This window comes from Carassius auratus, chromosome 8 (assembly GCF_003368295.1).
Source record: "Carassius auratus strain Wakin chromosome 8, ASM336829v1, whole genome shotgun sequence".
Taxonomy (NCBI): domain Eukaryota; kingdom Metazoa; phylum Chordata; class Actinopteri; order Cypriniformes; family Cyprinidae; genus Carassius; species Carassius auratus.
In genome coordinates this window covers 30,316,084-30,337,160 of record NC_039250.1, presented here as the reverse complement: position 1 = coordinate 30,337,160, position 21,077 = coordinate 30,316,084, and the positions used below count along the sequence as shown (strand labels likewise).

Below are 21,077 nucleotides of genomic sequence, written 5' to 3'. Positions count from 1 at the left end.
AAAAGTTATTGATGACAGGCTTCTGAAGTTTGACTTTTTGCACCAATACAATAATTAGAGGCAACTAGTCATCATATCTCTAGCTCTTTAATGTATTTGCATTGTACTAAAATGCGTTCATTTTCAATGGTCATATATGCGGCTGAAACAGGTAGCCTAGTGGATCCCAAATATTTCAACATGAACATTTTAATGTAACATTATAGTCATTATAGTCTTTAGAAAAATTTGTTTTTGAGGAGGTGGGGTAGTGCACAATAGGCCCTTGTGGCACGGCCCAAGCTTTTGTTCTTAATGGCATTTTTCCCCTTACATTACTTTTACTTTTATACTTTAAGTAGTTGTTTAAACCAGTACTTTTACACTTTTACTTGAGTAAAAAGCTTGAGTTGATACTTCAACTTTTACAAAAGTCTTTTTAAACCCTAGTATCTATACTTCTACTTGAGTAATGAATGCCAATACTTTTGACACCACTGTAAACCTGAAATGATTTGTGTAAATCAAATGCTTTGTAGCAACTGGACTAATGACTGATCTGTGTGTGAATAACCTCAAAACTGGAATACTGAAGATGAAAAAGGGGAATTGGGGCAAACAATAAGTTATTAATAATGTTTAGCTATTGTATGAATAATATGTAATCTATAAAAAAAAATTAACTGTAGTCCGATGACGAGTATTTTCAAATTTAATTTGATATAAGTACTTTTTTGGGAGAATCTGATTAGGTAGTCCAGATAACTCGTAATTAGTTTCTACCCAGCTCTGTCTGCTTCAACAGCTGAATGAATAGATGTTTCTGTTCTGCACATGAGCGCCGGAAGGTGGCAGACGTTTTTTTTTTTCAAACCGGAAACCGTCTGACCTGGAAGTGATTACGCGGAAGGAAGAAGTGAATTTTTCTTCCGGTGTTGTGAAAACGCGCCGAGCACTTCACAGGTGAGTGAAAGAGTGATTATAAACAATGATTTAATAACTTCTCAGTTTCAGCGCGCGCTAGTGAGAGGTTTAATAGATGTTTGTACGCGTCGTTTCTTTTGTTTTAGTACTCAGCGTTACTTACTTACACGTGTAAACTAGATGTGATCGTCCACTGACACTCGCTCAGAACAACACCGCTACGAAACTCATTCTCGCATGTTTGTGCTGTATGACGGAGAGTGAAGCAGAAGAGGGAGATGTTAAGGAGTCGTGACTGTGTGTGTTGCAGTGGGGTGTGATTTGGAGCTGATGGGGGACGAAAAGGAAACCTGGAAAGTTAAGACATTAGACGAAATCCTACAAGAGAAGAAACGCAGACGAGAGCTGGAGGAGAAGAGTGACCCTAAACGCCCCAAGAACGTGAGATCCGACACACACACACACACACACACACACACCACCATCATCATCATCATCATCATCATCAGAGACACACACTGGCCATTGAATGGGGGGAATTTGTGATGCTTTTTTCAGGATTTATTTATGAATAAAACTTATGAACTGTGTTTATTCAAAATATAAATCTTGTCCAACAATTTAAGTCTTTACATTTGTTTTTTTTTATTAATTTAACACATCCTTGTTGAATAAAAGTGTTCATTTATTTCAAAAATGAGAAAAGATACTGACCCCATCATATCATATAAATCATCATATCATATAATGATTTCTGAAGATCATGTGACACTGAAGACTGGAGGAATGATGTGTGTACAGAGATGCATTCTATTTGAAAGTATAATAAAGCAGGAATCAGTTTGATTAATGCTGATGACATGATTGGCAGTGCTCTGTGGGAGTGAATGGGTGATAATGTCCTCTCTAACTCTCTCTCTGTGTAGACGGATGATCGGGAATCAACACGGGACACTCCGGAGGAAGGAGAGCTACGAGACAACAGGATGGAAATAACCATCAGGAATTCCCCCTACACACGGGAAGACTCGACGGAGGACAGGTGTGTGTGTGTGTGTGTGTGTTGCACGGTGCACCGATGCTTCAAAAGTATCGCGATTCTCAAAAATTAAAAATGTCACGATTCCTACATTTATTAGTATCGATACTTCAAATAATGACCGCGTTCCAGATTTGTAAGAGATGTATTTCATATTGGTGTGTGCACCGCACGCTTCCTGTGACTCCCTGTGGACGTCTGTGTGTTTCTCCTCACGCAAGCAGCAAAACAGCACTAGAGCGAGATGCTGCATTAGTGGCTTTACTAAACTGATTCGGCTTTACTAAATTTTGTGCATAATCGCATTAAATAGTTTAAATAAGTTGTTCAGATGAACAAAGCACAAGGTTTTCTTGCATAATTAACAGTTTAATTGTTTGGTCAGACAGTTCATATATAATATTCACATTAATCTGGGATTAAACGTGTAGTTATGTTCTGTGCTAAATATGAAAACGGGCGTATCTGCACAGCTCCTATAACTGCGCTTTGTGTCTGCTGATTGCTGATGGAGATTTACATGCTTGGCTCACTGACCCTGTATTCTTATTCATTTCGGGATGTGTCAGTACATTCAACTCATGCATGAATGAGAAGATCTCTCGATCTCGTTCAGTGAAGGGTGGATTCGTTCACTACATTCAACAAATCACATGCTCCGTCACATCTTGAGTAACTGACAGGATGAAACCGTTCACAGAGCTGTCCACGAGCTGCGCATGCGCTGATAATAGCGCCGTGCTCACGTGCTGCTGTGGAGGGAGGAACTTCAGTGAAAGAGAAATATTTGGAATATATATTTCCATATTTTATTAGGTTCTTTGATAAGGTTACAATACGAAGGTTTAATTAGCAACGTATCTTCCGTGATGTCCCCGATGTACGGGTCGGGGTGCTATTTCGATACTTTTCCTGAGAAGGGAAAATACACTCTCAAATATCATTGATGTGCTTTATTTTAAAACCGGGACAAAATTCTAATCATATAACACACAAATAAATGAACAACAGATATATTATTTGAACAAAATACGAAATATAAAAAAATCAAATAGAGCAATGACATTCAAGGTAAAGAAAGAATAAATTTAGCAGCATTATCTCAGTTATCATAAAAAACATAAGAGTAATAAATTTATCTTGATTCTGAACTTTGAATAAAAATATGAACAGCGATTATATTAAACAATGTTTCTGAATGTCAAAAGATAAATATCAATTTAGGCAATGGCATTCAAGTAAAAAAAATCTCCTATATTGTAACTTATTCTGTCAGTTGTACAACCTTTTCTTTCAGAGGAGAAAACTCAGCCAGTGAGCGTCATCTTTTTTGTACCAATCGTGAACTGGCGGACACAGTATCACTTTTGCTCGCAGATGCGTCACTAGACTAGTCATTGACTACATGCGCCCCCCTGCCACAGTTACGCGGTCATTATGTGGGAAACACTGCAGATATATTTAGAATTAAGTTATAGTTTGACCTCTTATTATCGTTCGCACTCTTCCACTGATAAACATGGTATTAGCTTTGTGGCTAATCTAATATAGCAATGAATTAGCGGCTGTAAGTGATGTTATAGAATATTTAGAAGTGATAATGATAGGACCGTTAGCTAGAACTACCACACCGTTTTTATATACAGTGTATGAACTAAATCATTTCGCATGACGAACAACAGACTCAACGTCAAAACAGTACATCTCCGTGGCTTGGCTGATCGCTTTCTCCTGTAGTGGATTTCTGGCGCTGTTGTCAACTCTGGAGCTGCAGAGCTCCCTCTGGTGGGCAAACTATGCAACACTCATAACATGAGTAAAGCATGAGACTCTGTTTCTCATGTTTCATCGGCCGTTATAAACGCCAATGCCGATTTAAATGCAATAAACTCATATCGGCCGATAATATCGGCCGGCAGATATATCGGTCGGGCTAGAGTTATATGATTAGAATGTTGTCCTGGTTTTAAAATAAAGCACAGCAATGATATTTGAGAGTATTTTCCCTTTTCAGGAAAAGTATCAAAAAAGTATCGAAATCGCAGTTCTTGACTAGGTATCGTATCGAAACGATAATTTTGGTATCGTGACAACACTAGTGTGTGTCTGATCCGCTCATGCTGAATGTATCTCTGCAGAGGAGAGGAGGACGAGTCTCTGGCCATCAAACCCCCCCCACAGCAGATGACACGGAAAGACAAGTCTTACCACAGAAAAGAGGAGAAGAGGAAGGACAAGAGGAGGCGCAGGAGCCACTCTGCAGAAGGAGGTCTGACCGTACCCACACACACCTGACTCCAATCAGATAACAATCAGGCACATTCACAGCCCAAATATAAAACATCCCAGAAAATCAAACCATGGGTGCCAGTATCAATGAATCTAGGGTTTTCAGCACTGATGCTAGAAATTGGCCAGAGATGTAAAGATTTTCCCTGATGAAGTGTTTGTGATCTAAGCTCTGGTTCATGTGCTTGAGCTTTAGAGCCTGGGTTTGTTATTGCGAATCGTGATCTAGAGTCAGGCAGAAAGAGACTCGGTTCACTCAGGTCTGATCTATCACTACAGTTCTAGTGTGGAGTTCACCAGTGGTCATGTGTTTCTGTCTGATGATGTTTACAGCTGGGAAACACACACACACCAAAGACAAGGAGAAGGAGCGAGAAGATGAGAGAAGGAAGAGACCGTGGAGGGACGACACTAAATCTAGACTAGATTACGAACGTGAGAAACGGAGGGATCAAGCCAGAGCTCACTCCCGCCGAGAGAGGTCTCACACACACACACACACACACACACACTGTACTGTTAAAAGCTTAATTAGTACACAAGACACCAGCCCCCAGCACTGTGGAGAATCAACGACTGGCAGACGATCTGAACGAGTTTTACTGCAGGTTTGAAAGAACACCCATCACCTGCCCTGAACGCCTCCCCACAAAACCATTCACACCCTTCACACCTCCTGCATCCCCCCTCTCCCCCACACCTGCAATTCAGATCAGTGCCAGGTCTTCCGGAAGCAGAAAAGGAAAAAAGCACCGGGCCCAGATTGTGTTACACCAGTCGGTCTGAAATCCTGTGCTGACCAGCTGGCCCCCATCTTCACACAGATCTTCAACAGATCGCTGGAGCTGTGCGAAGTCCCTTCATGCCTCAAACGTTCCACCATCATCCCCATCCCTAAGAAACCCAAAATTACAGGACTAAATGACTACAGGCCTGTGTATCTCATCTCTCCGTGCCCACCTCCGTCTGTCAGTGGATCAACAGCTTCCTGACAGACAGGCAGCAGCTAGTGAGGCTGGGAAAATACACATCCAGCACCGTACAATCAGCACCGGAGCTCCCCAGGGCTGCGTTCTCTCCCCACTGCTCTTCTCCCTGTACACTAATGATTGCACGTCTAAGGACCCCTCTGTCAAGCTCCTGAAGTTTGCAGACGACACCACACTCATCGGCCTCATTCAGGACGGTGACGAGTCTGCTTACAGACAGGAGGTAAAAGAGCTGGCTGTCTGGTGCAGTCTCAACAACCTGGAGCTTAACACGCTCAAAACAGTGGAGATGATCGTGGACTTCAGGAGAGACCCCCCTGTACTCTCCCCACTCACCATCATGAACAGCACTGTGACTGCAGTGGAGTCATTCAGGTTCCTGGGCACCACTATCTCTCAGGACCTGAAGTGGGACATTCACATTGACTCCATTGTGAAAAAGGCCCAGCAGAGGTTGTACTTCCTTCGCCAGCTGAGGAAGTTTAACCTGCCACAGGAGCTGCTGAAACAGTTCTACTCCACCATCATTGAATCCATCCTCTGCACTTCAGTAACTGTCTGGTTCAGCTCAGCTTCTAAATCTGACCTCAGAAGACTACAGAGGGTAGTCCGGACTGCTGAGCGAATCATCGGTTCAACTCTCCCTTCTATTCAAGAACTGTACTTATCCAGAGTGAGAAAAAGGGCTGTTAAAATCACTCTGGACCCCTCACATCCAGCACACTCCCTCTCTGAACTGTTGCCATCTGGTCGACGCTACAGAGCACTGAGCACCAGAACGACCAGACACAGGACCAGTTTCTTCCCTCAGGCAATTCATCTTATGAACACTTGTAGAACACACTACACTTTATATTTATATACACATACACTTATTTATCTAACACACATAGTGTACACTTACATTTTGCACATAGTATACCTGCCATACATTGTCAATTTGTATATTTTCGTTCCTTACCTACCTATTTGTATTTTTTATTCCTATTGTGTTTTTTATTCTGTCGCTGTCATTCTGTTGCACTGCGGAGCTTCTGTCACGAAAACTAATTCCTCGTATGTGTGATACCTGGTTAAAGCTCATTCTGATTCTGAATGATGTATTATACAGTCACGTCCTGATCGTGTTCTGATCACGAGCCACACGCAGCACAACAATACACCAGTTAACACAATCCACAGCTTTAATCGATCAGTCTCTTATCCACAATTAACTGATCATCGATTAATCGCTCACATCCCTAATTTCTGAAGATCATGTGACACTGAAGACTGGAGGAATGATGCTGAAAATACAGCGGAGCATCACAGAAATACATTACACCGATATTACAGTATTATTAACATGATCAAATAAATGCAGACTTGATGATCAAAAGAGACTTCTTACACAAACCTTTGCATGTTGTGTGTGAGAGTGTGTAATTATGGTATATGGATTTCACGTGATGCTATATTTTGGTTGTCCTGAGCCTGCTGAATGCTGTGTGATGTGCAGCGTCTGCCTCTGAATCTGCAGGGATCGACTGGAGCAGCTGGAGCGCCAGCGGGAACGAGAGCGCAAGCTCCGAGAGCAGCAGCAGAAGGAGCAGAGAGAGCTGAAGGAGCGAGAGAGGAGAGAAGAGGAGCGCCGCAAGCAGAGAGAGCCCCGCAGAGACGGTGTGTATGCTGCACTACACTCCTAACTAATCCGTTCAACGAGCCTCGCATGTCGGCTAGGAAAAATACTGAAATGAACATCCCTACCGCCAAGATAAAAGTTCAGTGTAACTTCAAGAAATTATGACGGAAATCATGTTTAATATATGTGCTATTGTATAGTGTAATGTACTTCTGAAGGTAATAATAACAGTAACACAGTTAAAGAGAATTTGCACAGTTTAAACAGTAAACCTCTGATGTGCAGCACTATTTAGCAACAATAGAAGAACTGTTCATGTTCACTGAATTCAGTTGTTCATGTCTTCTTTATTTTAGGAATGCACAATATTGGATTTTTGTCAATAGCCGATGCTGATACCGATGTATTTGCTTTTGATTGGAAGTCTCTTCTGTGCAGAAATTATTTTTTACATTTGGTTAGTTTTTAACAAAAAAAGATTTGTTAGAATTAAACAATAATTAAGTTATTTTATATTGACAGTATATTGAAAGCTTTAAAAAAATAAATCATATAGTATCATATAGTATCTTTAAAGAGAGATACAACGGCAACTTTAAAATACTTCAAGATTTAACAGTTGTAGATGGTCTAAGGCTAAATCGTTTAGAGCTATAATTAGTTTTTACAGAACATTACATATTATATGTGTAATGTTTTTTGTGACATGAATAAATCTGCATATTTAAAATGATTTAATTTCCAAGCATCATGTTTGTGTTGTTTTTTTCATGTGTAATATATAGCTTCTGACCTTTAAATCAAAACACTCTCATGATTTTATGACATTGATACTGCTCTGTTTATTCAGAAATACATGTTTCTTTATGATATGTGTATTTTACTTTCATTTTGTTTCATTTCTCATCATCAAATTAAATACAGCGACCCAAACACGTGAATCTAATCATCACGCTAGCACAGTTTATCTTCTTTTCGGCATCAGTTCATCACGGGCAGATGCAGATGTTTGCATTTCAAGCTATTTGCGTCCGATTCCGATAATATTGTGCATTCCTCCTTTATTTGGATAACACTGTTTTTGAAATACATTTAGGCCTGTATTAAATCACAGATACGTGAAAGATGAAAAACAATAATAGTATTTATGAAATGAAAGCATTTCACAGGCCATATTGAAGTTTTATGAACTCTATTAATTAGATATCTTTTCTGATTATTAGATTTAATAAACTCATTAGAAATGGAGTGGAGTCCAGACGAGGCTGGTCAGGACTAATGCAGGCTGACTGTGTTCCAGGGCCCGTGTCTCATCACAGAGGAGCTCCTGCAGACGAGTACACAGATAAAGGGCGCTCGCGTCACCGCAGCCGAAGCCGAAGCCGCAGTCCTGCTCGCCAGCAGAGAGAGGTCAAAGCAGAGAGCAGCGAACAACACCGAGGTCACACCGCTTCAGCTCTAACACATCTGCTGGATAGCCAATAGAGCACTGTCAGCTTCAGTTTCACTGCATGTCCTGAGGGGAGGTCTGCATTAGGGCTGGGGAGCGATTCAGATTCAATTCTCAATTCAAAAAAATCTAAACTTTATTTCATTCATTCAATATTTAATAATTAAAAAAAAATTATCAGTGTACAAATGGTGAATTAACAGACCTGTACTTTAAAACAATACAAAAAATTCTTAATTAAATATTAAACCCTTTTCATTTTTGTCAAACGAAGCGCTGAGATTTGTTGTTACTAGGGCTGCACAGATTAATATAATTTCTGATCGCGGTTATGATTATGGATGCCATGATTACATAATGATTCAACGGTTTTAGTTTAACATTATTATACTATGCATAATTTTACCTTTTTTAGTTTAAAGAAGAAGCCAAACCAATGTATAGTTGACATTTGAGGCTCAATGCTGTAGAAAAGAAAGCAAGAAGAGTTCAGGGAGAGAGTTTCCAGCTTTATATATATATATATATATATATATATATGAATGAAGAGTTCAGATGCAAAAGCCTCTAAATGCCATCTGAAATTTGCATCTAAAATTAGGATTTTTATCAAGCTCCTATGCTTAGGTTGAGTCATTTTACTTGAATGGCAATGTGCAGGTCCTTTTTTTCAGGCTATTAAAGTGAATAACTGAACATAAATATAGGAGCCTGATAAAAATCCTAATTTTAGATGAAAATTTAAGATGGCATTTAGAGGCTTTTGCATCTGAACTCTTCATATATATATATATATATATATATATATATATATATATATATATATATATATATATATGTATATGTGTGTGTATGTATGTGTGTTAATGCTAAAAATGCTAATGAAGTGACTCAGCAGCTGGAAATTATATTCTTGTGTTCATATACATGCGTTTCACCGGAGCATTTCAAATCACGCATATCGCTTTGTTCTTGATTCTTATCAACAGTATCTCCTCCATTACAAGCACTAGATTAGTGACAGGCCTCCCATTGTTACGTCACGCAGGGTTAATAAAAGGTGGAGAAGACTGATAAGATTAATGTTAATCAGACCTAGTCTTAAATGTTTCCTGAAATAAATACCAGACAAAAAGATTCATGGCTTATGAGAATCTTTATCGATTCAACATCATTTTAATAAACGATTAATCGAAAAATCAAGTTTTTTAGTTTTTTTGCCCAGCTCTATTCTGCATGCCACACTTATTTGAAAGCCACATTTCCTGAAAACATTAACAGAACATTCATGTTTAAATGTTAGTGTCCTAATGTCCTTATAGTTGAGTTTTGAGCTTCTGCTGCTTCCTGATTATGCCTCTGAATCTGCTTTGACACAAACTGTGTTGTATAAAGTGCTGTAGAAATGAGAAAACTCATTGTTTGTGTTTGTGTTTACAGTGCGAGAGGTTAAGATGGATGATAAAAACCCCCTGTCTGAGCTACAGGACATCAGTGACAGTGAGAGGAAGACCACCACACCAGAGTCATCCATGGGTACATCTCTCTTGCTCTCTCTCTCTCTCTCTCTCTCGCTCTCTCTCTCTCTCTGTCTCGCTCGTGCTCTCTCTCTCTCTCTCTCGCTCGCTCATTCTCTCTCTGTATGCATGTGAGACAGATGCAGGTTGACTCTGTTTGTTTTGCCAGGCTCTGGGTCTGAGGAAGAGGAAGGTGAAGAGAATGAAGAAGAAGAGTCCAGCAGTCAGAGTGAGGGAGAGGAAGAGGGCGAGTCAGGATCAGACTCTGAGGGGTCAGAACACAGCGAAGGTTGGTAAACACACAGACACACACACTTCTGCTATAGGTCAGTCTGTTTGTCTCTGTAGTTTTGTGCAACCAAAAACAGTCCCATAGCATATTGCCAAGCCTTCAATTATCTGGCTGGTCTTCTGGTTCAATAAAGAAAAAGGCTTCTGAACAGTGAATAATCAGTGTTATGCTCTATTATCTATTATTTCTCTAGTGCTTTATAGTGTCCAAGCAGCTTCACAGATATAAACAGAAAATAAAATAAAATAAAAAAGAAATAACGCAAGCCTTATCAAATTCTGCTGTAAAGCAGCTCTAACAAGACAGTAGTGTCAAACTTCAGCTCCAGACAGTTTGTGTTTTCAGTTCAATAACAATTCTCATTATGGTTTCTCCTCTGGACTAAGCAAAAAAAAACAGGTAGGATTATGACACTGCATCATAAGTTGTAGTCTGTCCAGCAGGTAGAAACATGAGACTGTATTTTCTTCTTTCTATATCCAGTTGTATATATTTATTGGTTCTCCGTTCAAATCAGGGTCTGCGATTTAGAGGTGCTTCAGCCAAAAATGTCACCAAAATTCTATAATAAAATATAAAAAACCTGTCCACACAGTTAACCACCAGATCCTCTTATCAACCGTACTGGTAAAAGGCATCTCAGGAACCACAATGGTTTGAGTCTTACCTATCAGATAGGTCCTTCAAAGTATCTTGGAGAGGTGAGGTGTCCAAGTCTCAACATCTAATTACTGGGGTGCCTCAGGGCTCAGTTCTAGGACCACTTCTCTTCTCTGTCTACATGGCATCATTAGGTTCTGTCATTCAGAAACATGGCTTTTCATACCACTGCTATGCTGATGACACTCAACTCTACCTCTCATTCCATCCTGATGATCCGACGGTAGCTATTCACATCTCAGCTTGGCTAACTGACATTTCTTCCTGGATGATGGACCATCACCTTCAACTCAGCCTTGCCAAGACAGAACTGCTTGTGATTCCAGCAAACCCATCGATTCATCACAATTTCACCATCCATTTTATTTCACATCAACCATAACTTTGGACAAAGGCCCATTGTGACATCTTGATTAATCCCTCTGCTTCACTTAAATGTATCAGCTTAATTTATTTTAATAGCACCTGTGCTTACTTCATGGCTACCTCTTTTTTAGATTGCTCACACATCAGACTTACTGACTAATGATCTATGAAGAAGATGATGTCTCCTTCCTCTACTGACTTTATTTCTATTCTTATCTCTGTGGGCAGTTTTTGAGTCCAGTGTTGATGTTAAGTTATAATGTCCTCGTTACATTGTGATGCAATATGTTATTCCATTTAGAAAGAGATTTAATTTATGCCACTACAGTTGCAGCTTGAAGTCACGCTGGCATTAAAAATATTTTTAAGTTATTAAAAAGGTATTAAATTTAACTCAAGTTCTGAAACCGTAAAATCAAAAAATCAAAACCGTATTTATGCATTTGTAATTGCAGGTTAAAGTATGTAATGTCCCTCTGAGCTGCTTTAAACAGTGTGTAAATGCGTCTAGACTGCACTTCTAATGCAGCTTCTGTGTTTCCTCTGCATTGCAAAGATACATTTTCTTGATACTGATTTAATTTACTTGATAACAACCCAAATGCAAAAAATGTTACTTAAAAGATTGTGCACACTTTTAGAATAATAAAAAAAAAGTAAATTATTAATTTCTGTAACTGCTGTGAACAACTGACCACACAGAATATGAAGAATAACCAAAATTTCAGGAGTCAGCTATCTAAGGTAGTCCTTGAGATGATCAGCACAACACTCAAAATATTGTCTAATTATCATTATTGATAAAGTCCCAGACTATTATAGATATATCATTTATTTCATTCGCTAATTTGTCATTTAATTAATTGATATAATAATTTATTGATAATTGTTGAAATATTATAATACTTTTGACTCTTGTCATTGTTTAATACTTTTTCTTAACATTGGTTTAAAGACTGAAATTGATAAATATCATTTTATAAAACTTTTTTTGTGAAATCTTAGCTGAACTTTACATTTTGCCTTTTACAGTAATTGTACGGTTTAATATGGTGCTGTAGACATTGCCATATACCCCGCTCATATGGGATTTATTTTATTTGCGTAGGTCTTAAAAAGATCTTAAATTTAAGCTTTAAAAAATCCTGCACAAACCCTGTCAGAAGCAGATGGAGACATTTTAAATATCGCACGCACCTACCCCAAATTCAAGATATGGGCCATTAAATGCCTCTGCACAATTAAACTGAATGTGCTAGGACTGTTGTGGTTAAAGTGAAATGTTAAAGTGATTGCGGAATTAACTTTAGATCTGCTCACATTGCATTATGAGATATTATGAATTTTTTTCTTGCAATGTTGAGCATTGTAACTCTCACACTTGTATTTAGTGCATTAATCTTTTAGTTTATTATTGTGTTCGTGTTTTGTCTTGCTTAGGTGCAATGAGTGATGAAGAACAGTCCGAGGAGGAAGGAGAGGACAGAGAAAATGGAAACCACATTCCTCCCAGTAAGCATTTCATCAGCACTGCTCTTTTTTGCTCTTCTGTGATCTTTTAGTGTTGTCAGATATTTCACATTAGTGTGTGTGTGCTGTGTGTGTGTTGTGGTGACAGTTCCAGAGTCCCGCTTTGATCACGACTCGGAGGTGAGTGTTGAGGAAGAGGAGGAAGAAGAGGCAGCCGAGGAGGCCGGAGACGTCACCCCACAGTCTCCCTCTCATTCAGCCACTCCAGAAGACCACTTCATCCCCGAATCACCACCCATCTCACCCGTAGAGCTGAAGAAAGAGCTGCCCAAATACCTGCCGGCTCTACAGGTACACGCTCACACACACACACACACACACACACACACAGAGTCAGCGCAGGAGTGTGACCCGTGTCCGTGTGTGTGCAGGGCTGTCGCAGCGTGGAGGAGTTCCAGTGTCTGAACCGCATCGAAGAAGGCACCTACGGCGTGGTCTACAGAGCCAAAGACAAGAAGACGGATGAAATCGTGGCCCTGAAACGACTGAAGATGGAGAAGGAGAAGGAGGGCTTCCCCATCACCTCCCTCAGAGAGATCAACACCATCCTAAAGGCCCAGCACCCCAACATCGTCACCGTCCGGGTCAGAAAACACTCTTAACACACAGCGGTGTACAAGCATCTCTGCTCAGGGTTTAATTCACCCTTCCACAGTTTAAGGCCTTGACAAAAGCAGGAAAGTCTGAAATGCATAAACTCAGGACGTTAAATGTTGCATGTATTGCAAGCAGTGAAAATAGAGGGTTTTTCTGAAATCATTGGCAGATGTTTGTTTCTCAGAAAACAAGATGTGTCCTTTTGCTTCTCAAGTAAGTGTATCATGATTTATTTAATCTGCCCTGCATGCAATGTGCAATAATACATTTTTAATTAGTTAAAGGTAATGGAGATCTGTTGTAAGATGCGCTTTCATTGCTAATACAAGACCTTATTGATTCTTGTATTCCCTTCAGTTAATTCCATGCATTTTCTTTATTTGATCTTGAAATCTTAAATTCATCAAACCTGCTGAACCCCTGACCATGCAGACTTCACTTTTGATGGGTTTAATTATGTAATAGCTTCTACAGATGTCACACTGATAGTTTGAGATGTTATCCTGTGATGGTGTGTTGGATCTGTGCGTGTGCTCTCTGCTTGCTGTAGGAGATCGTGGTGGGCAGTAATATGGATAAGATCTACATAGTGATGAATTATGTGGAGCATGATCTGAAGAGTCTGATGGAGACCATGAAGCAGCCGTTCCTGCCCGGTACGAGCCTGACCGCACTGAAGCACACTGAAGATCAATCCTTACCTCTCTCACATCTCTTCTGTGTCCTGCGCAGGGGAAGTCAAGACACTGATGATCCAGCTGCTGAGAGGAGTGCGTCATCTCCATGATAACTGGATCCTCCACCGTGACCTGAAGACCTCCAACCTGCTGCTGAGCCACAAGGGCATTCTGAAGGTCAGGGGTCACCACTTACACATCACCAGTGTTGGGGAAAGTTACTCAATGCAAAGTAAAGCATTTTCTGTTTGAGCCGTGTCCGAGCCCAGTGCTAGATGACGACTTGGTGTTTCCTTCCAAATGAAAAAGTGATGAATTAGTTTAAAAGATGAATGTGTTTACATCACTTGTGTTCCCCCCACACTGGACGTAGCAGCTTGTTTATGTAATCATCTGCGCAGGGTTATGTGCACTGCTCTACCAGTAGTGCTCTTTAATGATGTGTGAATTGGGATCTTCACTGACATGTGACTGTGTTTTGTAGATCGGAGACTTTGGTTTGGCTCGAGAGTACGGCTCTCCGCTCAAGCCCTACACACCTGTGGTGGTCACACTGTGGTACCGCTCACCTGACCTGCTGCTGGGGGCAAAGGTCAGTGGACAGCACAGTCTGCAGACACTCAGATAATCGTTCTGAAGAAGTGTTCACTTGTGGACCGAGTAGGGCTGTGCGAGATATCATCTGACTCTTGGTCTCATAAATGTTCAAATGCTCATAAAAGGTAAAAATCAGTTTAAACTTATTGTGAGAGTTAATTTCTGATACTCCTGCACACAAATCACCATCCTGAGTGTGAAGAAGAGCCAAGTCATCTGTCCACAGCAGTCCTGCTCAATTACCAGCACAATAACACGCTCGGAGAAACAGTCTAATTATCATTAACTACATTTATACTAACTACACTATACTAAGTATAAGTTCTGTATGTATAGTGTATAATTATAAGACACTCTCTCTCTACGCACACACTATATAAAGACATCAGTAGATGTAAACGTTACAGTGGTGGACGCTGTAAACATGGGTCTGCTGATATAAAATTCATGTATTTATGTACAATAAGCAAGTAATTGATGTAAATATTAGCTGACGTAAAATAAGGATCGAATGAAGTGAGCCGGGACATCCCTAACAAAATCATTTAATTATTTTATGATGGACCAAGCAATAAATTACGCTTCTGCAGAACACACCGAACATGAATAAAAATAGATATAAAAAAGTGTTTAAATTCCACATTTCCAAACTTCACTACCCATAATCCTGAAGACCGGTCCCAGAGTCAGTCTCGCTGCACTCTCAAGCTATTTATTTTTATATTTCTAAATATTTTAGAAATGTATGTGTGTTTTACACTATCCCTCTAACTCTGCCCCTCACTAATCTAAATATTTTATCCAATTTTTTTTTTTTTTTTTAAACAAGCGTTTTTTTTTCTAACTGCTTGTTCTTTATAAAAGAAGACCTCTAACACTAGCTTTCTCTATTTTTTTTTCTTTTCCATCGAATTGTTTTCTTTGCATCTGTTATAATTAGCCCTGTGCTACGTGTACTGTGTTAAGCTAACTGAGACTTGTTATAGCACTTGTGTATCGCTTCCACTGTCCTCATCTGTGAGTGTCTTTGGATAGAAGCGTGCTGAATGACTGAATGTAATGTAGGACTGATCATGGTGCACGGCTGGTCTCGCTCATGCTCTGCTGAAGGTGTTTGAGTCACGCTCGTGTTTGCTCCTCTCAGGAATACTCCACAGCGGTGGACATGTGGTCGGTCGGCTGTATATTTGGAGAACTTCTCACACAGAAACCCTTATTCCCTGGCAAGTCAGAGATTGATCAAATCAACAAAGTTTTTAAGGTATGCTTCATCACATCTTGAACGTTTTTTTTCATCTGCAGGAAGTGCATCACTCATTTACAGATCTTTCCATAGCGGCATTGTCCATGTGTCCATTCCATTATAGCTGCAAACACGAAACTGGAGTACATGGCGTGACCTTAGACCTGGTTTTTGTCTTCCTGTGTGTGTGTGTGTGTGTGTGTGTGTGCAGGACCTGGGCTCTCCCAGTGAGAAGATCTGGCCGGGATACAGCGAGCTGCCTGCGGTGAAGAAGATGACTTTCACAGAATATCCCTACAATAACCTGCGCAAGCGCTTCGGAGCGCTGCTGTCTGACCAGGGCTTCGACCTCATGAACAAGTAAGACATCAAACCCTTGCCAGGTATAAAGCAGTGGAGCAACACGTGGCCTGAAACACGTTATTATTCACCGACTGAAAGCCATTGTTTTTCTGAAGAGCTGCATCAGTGCAGACACAGCTGCTTCACATTATGTTAAAGACTAAAGCTCCGAACACTGATGCCTTATAAATGTGATTGTGTTGTGAAGCACCAGGAAATGTGTCCCTCTGTCCACGTTTAACTTTTCTGTATATTTAGAGACCTTGTCATTGAGGCTGTGGAACATCAGCACAGTGTGACTGAACGGGAATCATTCATTTGGAGATAAACAGCCATCGATCTGAACCTCGCCACGAGATGTTGGGTCATTTTCAGATGTTTCTGGCTTTCAGTTGAACTCTCTGAAGGGGTTCTTGTTTCCAAAGTTTAAGAGGCCCTGATGTAAGGGATGCTAGTGCGCACAGACGGCCCTGAGAGGTCACGTCCCATCTGAAAGCCCCATCACAGCATAGCTCCAAATACCACATTACTATGAGAGCACAGAGAGGAGCAGAAAGAGGAAATACTTTTAAAACTGAGTTTGTAGAAATGTAGCACTGCATCAGTGTCTCATCAATGGATGCTCTGCAGTGAATGGGTGCCGTCAGAATGAGAGTCTGATAAAAACATCCCAATAATCCACAGCACTCCAGTCCATCAGTGAACATCTGGAGAAGACAAAAGATGAAACGCATCCAGCATTAAGATGATTTTAACTCGAATAATCCATAATAACATTTCCTCCAGTGAAGAAGTGTTCTGGTCTGAATCAGGAGAGAAATCATGAACAAACAGTTGTTCAGAATTATTGCACATCTGTCTTTATATTGTTTTACTGCCGGCTCGTACAGGTTCGACTAGCAGCAGCTTCTTCACACAGTCTGCACATGTGCAATGTGCTTCTGAAGCCTACTCACAAATAAATGGGAGGCTTGTGGTCGTACGCTCCGAGCACACGCTGATGATGAGTTTTACATCACACCTAACACAGCGGTCCCTAGCGGACTCACGGACGTGGAAAGTATAACACCGGCTTAAAGGGTTAGTTCACCCAAATATTAAATTCATGTCATTAATGACTCGTTCTCACGTCGTTCCAAACCCGTAACACCTCCGTTCATCTTCAGAACACAGTTTAAGATATTTTAGATTTAGTCCGAGAGCTCTCAGTCCCTCCATTGAAGCTGTGTGTACGGTCTACTGTCCATGTCCAGAAAGATAAGAAAGAATTTGTTGAAGCATCAAAAATACATTTTGGTCCAAAAATAGCAAAAACTAGGACTTTATTCAGCATCGTCTTCTCTTCCGTGTCTGTTGTGAGAGAGAGTTCAAAACACTGTTGACGTACAACGCTGCTGGCGTGTTTTCTTTGTTATTGGGTGCACCAGAAAACACATCAGCAGCGTCTCACAGGTTTGGAACGGCATGAGGGTGAGTCATTAATGACCTAATTTTAATTTTTGGGTGAACTATCGCTTTAAGAGTTCTACTAAATAGCAGGAAAAGTTTTTAGCTAAGAGTTTTCTCTTAAAACCTATTCACAAAGGAATAGAGAGAAGTCTTTAGTTCAGATTAAGGGGGCGGGGCTGACCTCATTGCTATGGATGATGTCAGCATTATTTGTAATTTATTCGTAGAAATATTGTAGAGCGTAATTTTGTGTTGCCAAATTCAAAAAAAAAAAACAAAAAAAAAATTGGTTTATAAATAAAAATGTTAATTGCCACAATCAAATACAGATTTTAAAAGGCAAGTAAAGAGTCACTAATTAAACAAGTATATGTTGAGGTAATTGTGAGGCTCTTGCGTGTGTTCTTCTCGTGAATAATTAGTGAATCTGAATATAATGAACAGAGTCGAGTAATCTGAGACTAACAGAAGAAAACCAGACTGTGTCTCTTCTTACCCAACTGTGTAATGAGAACAAGGATCTGATCAAAGATGGGTAACCTCCCAAACCAAAGGAGACCGCTGTTTAAAAGATCTTCATCATCATCATCATCAGACGTTTCTGTTCAGAGTTATTTTAGGAGAGCACTCCTCTTCATGCTCCGAACCTTTCACAGATTCACCAGATTCAGCACTGAGACACACTCTTAGAGCACAATGTAGGAGTCCTAAATTTAGGACTGACACACCCATTATTGGTGGGGTTTTCTCTTAAATTGGTGAGTTATGAGCTACTTTTAGCCTTAAGATGTGTTGTGAGTACGGGTCCAGATATCTTACCGTAGATTGCCTGTGCGTTTTCGAAGCCATATGAAGTACTACAACAATTGTAATTGAAGTATGCCTACTGTTGAATAAAAATGACAAAAACAAAGCACTGTTTCATTACATTGAAACTCTTTGGTCATTTTTGAGTAAGATGCTAATGGTCTAATCAGATTCAATGATCTATGCTAAGCTAAGGTAAAGGTGCTACCACCAGACCCGGAGATCGGCTGAAAACAAAAAAACTCAACTGTTTACCTAGAGGGGAGTTAGAAAAGGAGACTATTTTCAAAAATAAATCCCAATGCATCCTATATTAGATTAATCAGATATGCATGTAGCTAACATTAACCCAGACATCACTGCGTGACCTCGAAGCCATGCTTCTCTCTCTTCTCACATCTATACTTTGGACTGCATGTTGTGTTCACATCAGTTTTTCTTACATGTCTGTTTTCTGCCCGTCTCAGATTCCTGACGTACTGTCCTGCCAAGCGGATCAGCGCTGATGAAGCACTTAAACACGAGTATTTCCGGGAGTCTCCGCTCCCCATCGAGCCCTCCATGTTCCCCACCTGGCCGGCCAAGAGCGAGCAGCAGCGTGTGAAGAGAGGAACGAGCCCTCGGCCGCCGGAGGGAGGACAGGACTTCAGCCAGCTGGTACACACACTCTTTCAACATCTAAACCAACTACTGCCTTCAACACATGCTCCTGAATTCCTTTCAGTTCTGTCTCTGTTGTCTTTAAACTCCTGGTTATTGTTTCTCATTCTCCTCTTTCTGTTGTCCTCTTCAGGGTGATGATGATCTTAAAGAAACTGGTTTCCATTTGACCACTGCTAACCAGGGCGCCTCCAAAGCCGGTCCAGGATTCAGCCTGAAGTTCTGAGCTCCAGCGGCCGGCAGCTTTCTTTGCTTGTGTGTGACACTATACTGAGACTCATTTAGAGAACAAGCGTCAGAGAGCAGTTCACTGAACCTCACTGGGACACACAGACTCTGGGGAACAGCTTTTATTTTACCAGCACAGAGGACCTCCATGAAGTTCAAGTGCTTTAATTCCTCGTGTTCATCTGAAATATAATGCGTTGGTTTGTCCAATCTAAAAACAAGCAGCAGATCAGCATTATCAGACCTCTTTTATTTTTTCCTCTTCATTTACAGTTGTAGCTGGGAGTAAGATGTTGAAAACCCATTTTAGTGACATCAAATGAATATTAAAATAAATCCATTTTAAAAACCTTGAGACCATGGTCTGTCTGAATCCTAGATTCTGGTTTAGCTGGAAGGTGTGCATTAAAGTCACTGAATACACAAACTGTTTGTAGTGATTTATCTTTCGCCCACCCAGGGAGGCAAGATAATGTGATGGGTAATAATGTCACGGATGACGTTATGATTTTCACATCACGTGACACTTTAGGTATGGTTATAAGCAGGGCTGCACGATAAATCACAGTCGTGATTAGGCAGAAGCTGTGATTCATGCACATCTGGTCAGTGAAGCACTGGTCTGTGATCAGTAAATCTCCCTCCGGAGTCCAGAGAAACCCCAAATACCCCCACAGAAGAAATCCAGGAATGAGTCCCAATAACACTTGCTGAATACACAAGATTGAACTGTTTTCGTTGATTAGCATGACTAATAAACACACGACTATGACAATATATGGTTTATCGGAGTTTGTCTTATAATTTTCATTCTAATAAAGTATATAATAATGCAATGCTAATTGACATAGCCTGTGTCACTGGTTATAATACTATGAAATATTTTGCGTGGCTTATTCTGCGTAAGAAGCCACATCATCTCACAGAAGGATTCATTTCAAACTCTCGACTGACGTTATGAAGTGAGTTTGGAGTAAAAACATGTTATTAAATGTGGTGTTTCCACACGCTTTCAGATGGAGCAGCATTTACTACACAGAGCTGTAGGTCACTGAGAAGACACATAAACAGCTGTCATTAGCGTAAATGATATCTTAGATTTCATAATCGTACAAAAAGGTTTTTTTTTTGGTTTTTGCGCGTAGCTTGTCGGTGAACTAGTGCTCTGTGTAGTAAATGCATTTGATGGAGATTTACTACTGATCACAGAACCGGCTTTACTGACAAGATCCTCATCACATTTGCAATCGATTAGTCCTGCAGCCCTAATTATAAGTACATCAAATGAGCAAACCCCCCACCCCCCACCCCAGTTCGGGGCTCCAGGTCTTTTGCTTTGTTGATATGAGAACACACCCAACAATCATAGAAAGATTAATCTTTAGAATGATGCAAACTTATCTTGTAACTATAACCTATAGTTATAGCTACTGTACGAATTACACAAGGATTATTTCATTAGCAAAATATAAACGAGTAATCAGCAACCACTGAATGAATACCATGAGTAAAAAATGAATAAAATGCATAAGGTGCATAAAATGTTAGTGATGAAGTTTGCTATGGCAGAGTTGTGGTATCTTGTGGACAGATAAACTGTTGCTCCTCTGAAACTTCACATGTAGGATGCTGATCTTCTGGAGCACCAAAGGGTCCTAACATCTGGAACACAAGATGTGGCCCTGGAGTAGGTGCAGAAGGTCCCTGATCTGGAATACACAGATGAAAATATCCTGAAGCGAAGGTTTGCGCGTCAGAGAGTCTTCTGCCTCTCTAGGCTAGAGTCTCAGAAATTGGTTATATCTTCTGCTGCCTCCAAAA

General features: G+C 40.3%; 1 protein-coding gene across 4 annotated transcripts; it reads left to right on the top strand.

The window, feature by feature from the left end:
* The first annotated feature begins 800 nt into the window (after positions 1–800).
* Positions 801–19,611, top strand: cdk11b (cyclin dependent kinase 11B). Of its 4 annotated transcripts, none has more exons than XM_026270716.1 (19): positions 801–942; positions 1,214–1,344; positions 1,830–1,945; positions 4,081–4,211; positions 4,565–4,712; positions 6,740–6,879; positions 8,142–8,282; positions 9,732–9,827; positions 9,978–10,097; positions 12,567–12,638; positions 12,745–12,947; positions 13,028–13,240; positions 13,804–13,909; positions 13,986–14,107; positions 14,415–14,522; positions 15,672–15,788; positions 15,982–16,130; positions 18,836–19,025; positions 19,162–19,611. In XM_026270716.1, exons 2-19 carry the CDS (start codon positions 1,234–1,236, stop codon positions 19,252–19,254), a joined length of 2,376 nt encoding a protein of 791 aa, XP_026126501.1. In that variant the 5' UTR covers positions 801–942; positions 1,214–1,233; the 3' UTR covers positions 19,255–19,611. The 4 variants fall into 4 exon arrangements, with proteins under 4 accessions (XP_026126501.1, XP_026126500.1, XP_026126502.1 ...); XM_026270715.1 differs by having other exon boundaries at positions 12,736–12,947; XM_026270717.1 differs by lacking the exons at positions 4,081–4,211; positions 4,565–4,712 and having other exon boundaries at positions 12,736–12,947.
* The last annotated feature ends 1,466 nt before the right edge of the window (positions 19,612–21,077 follow it).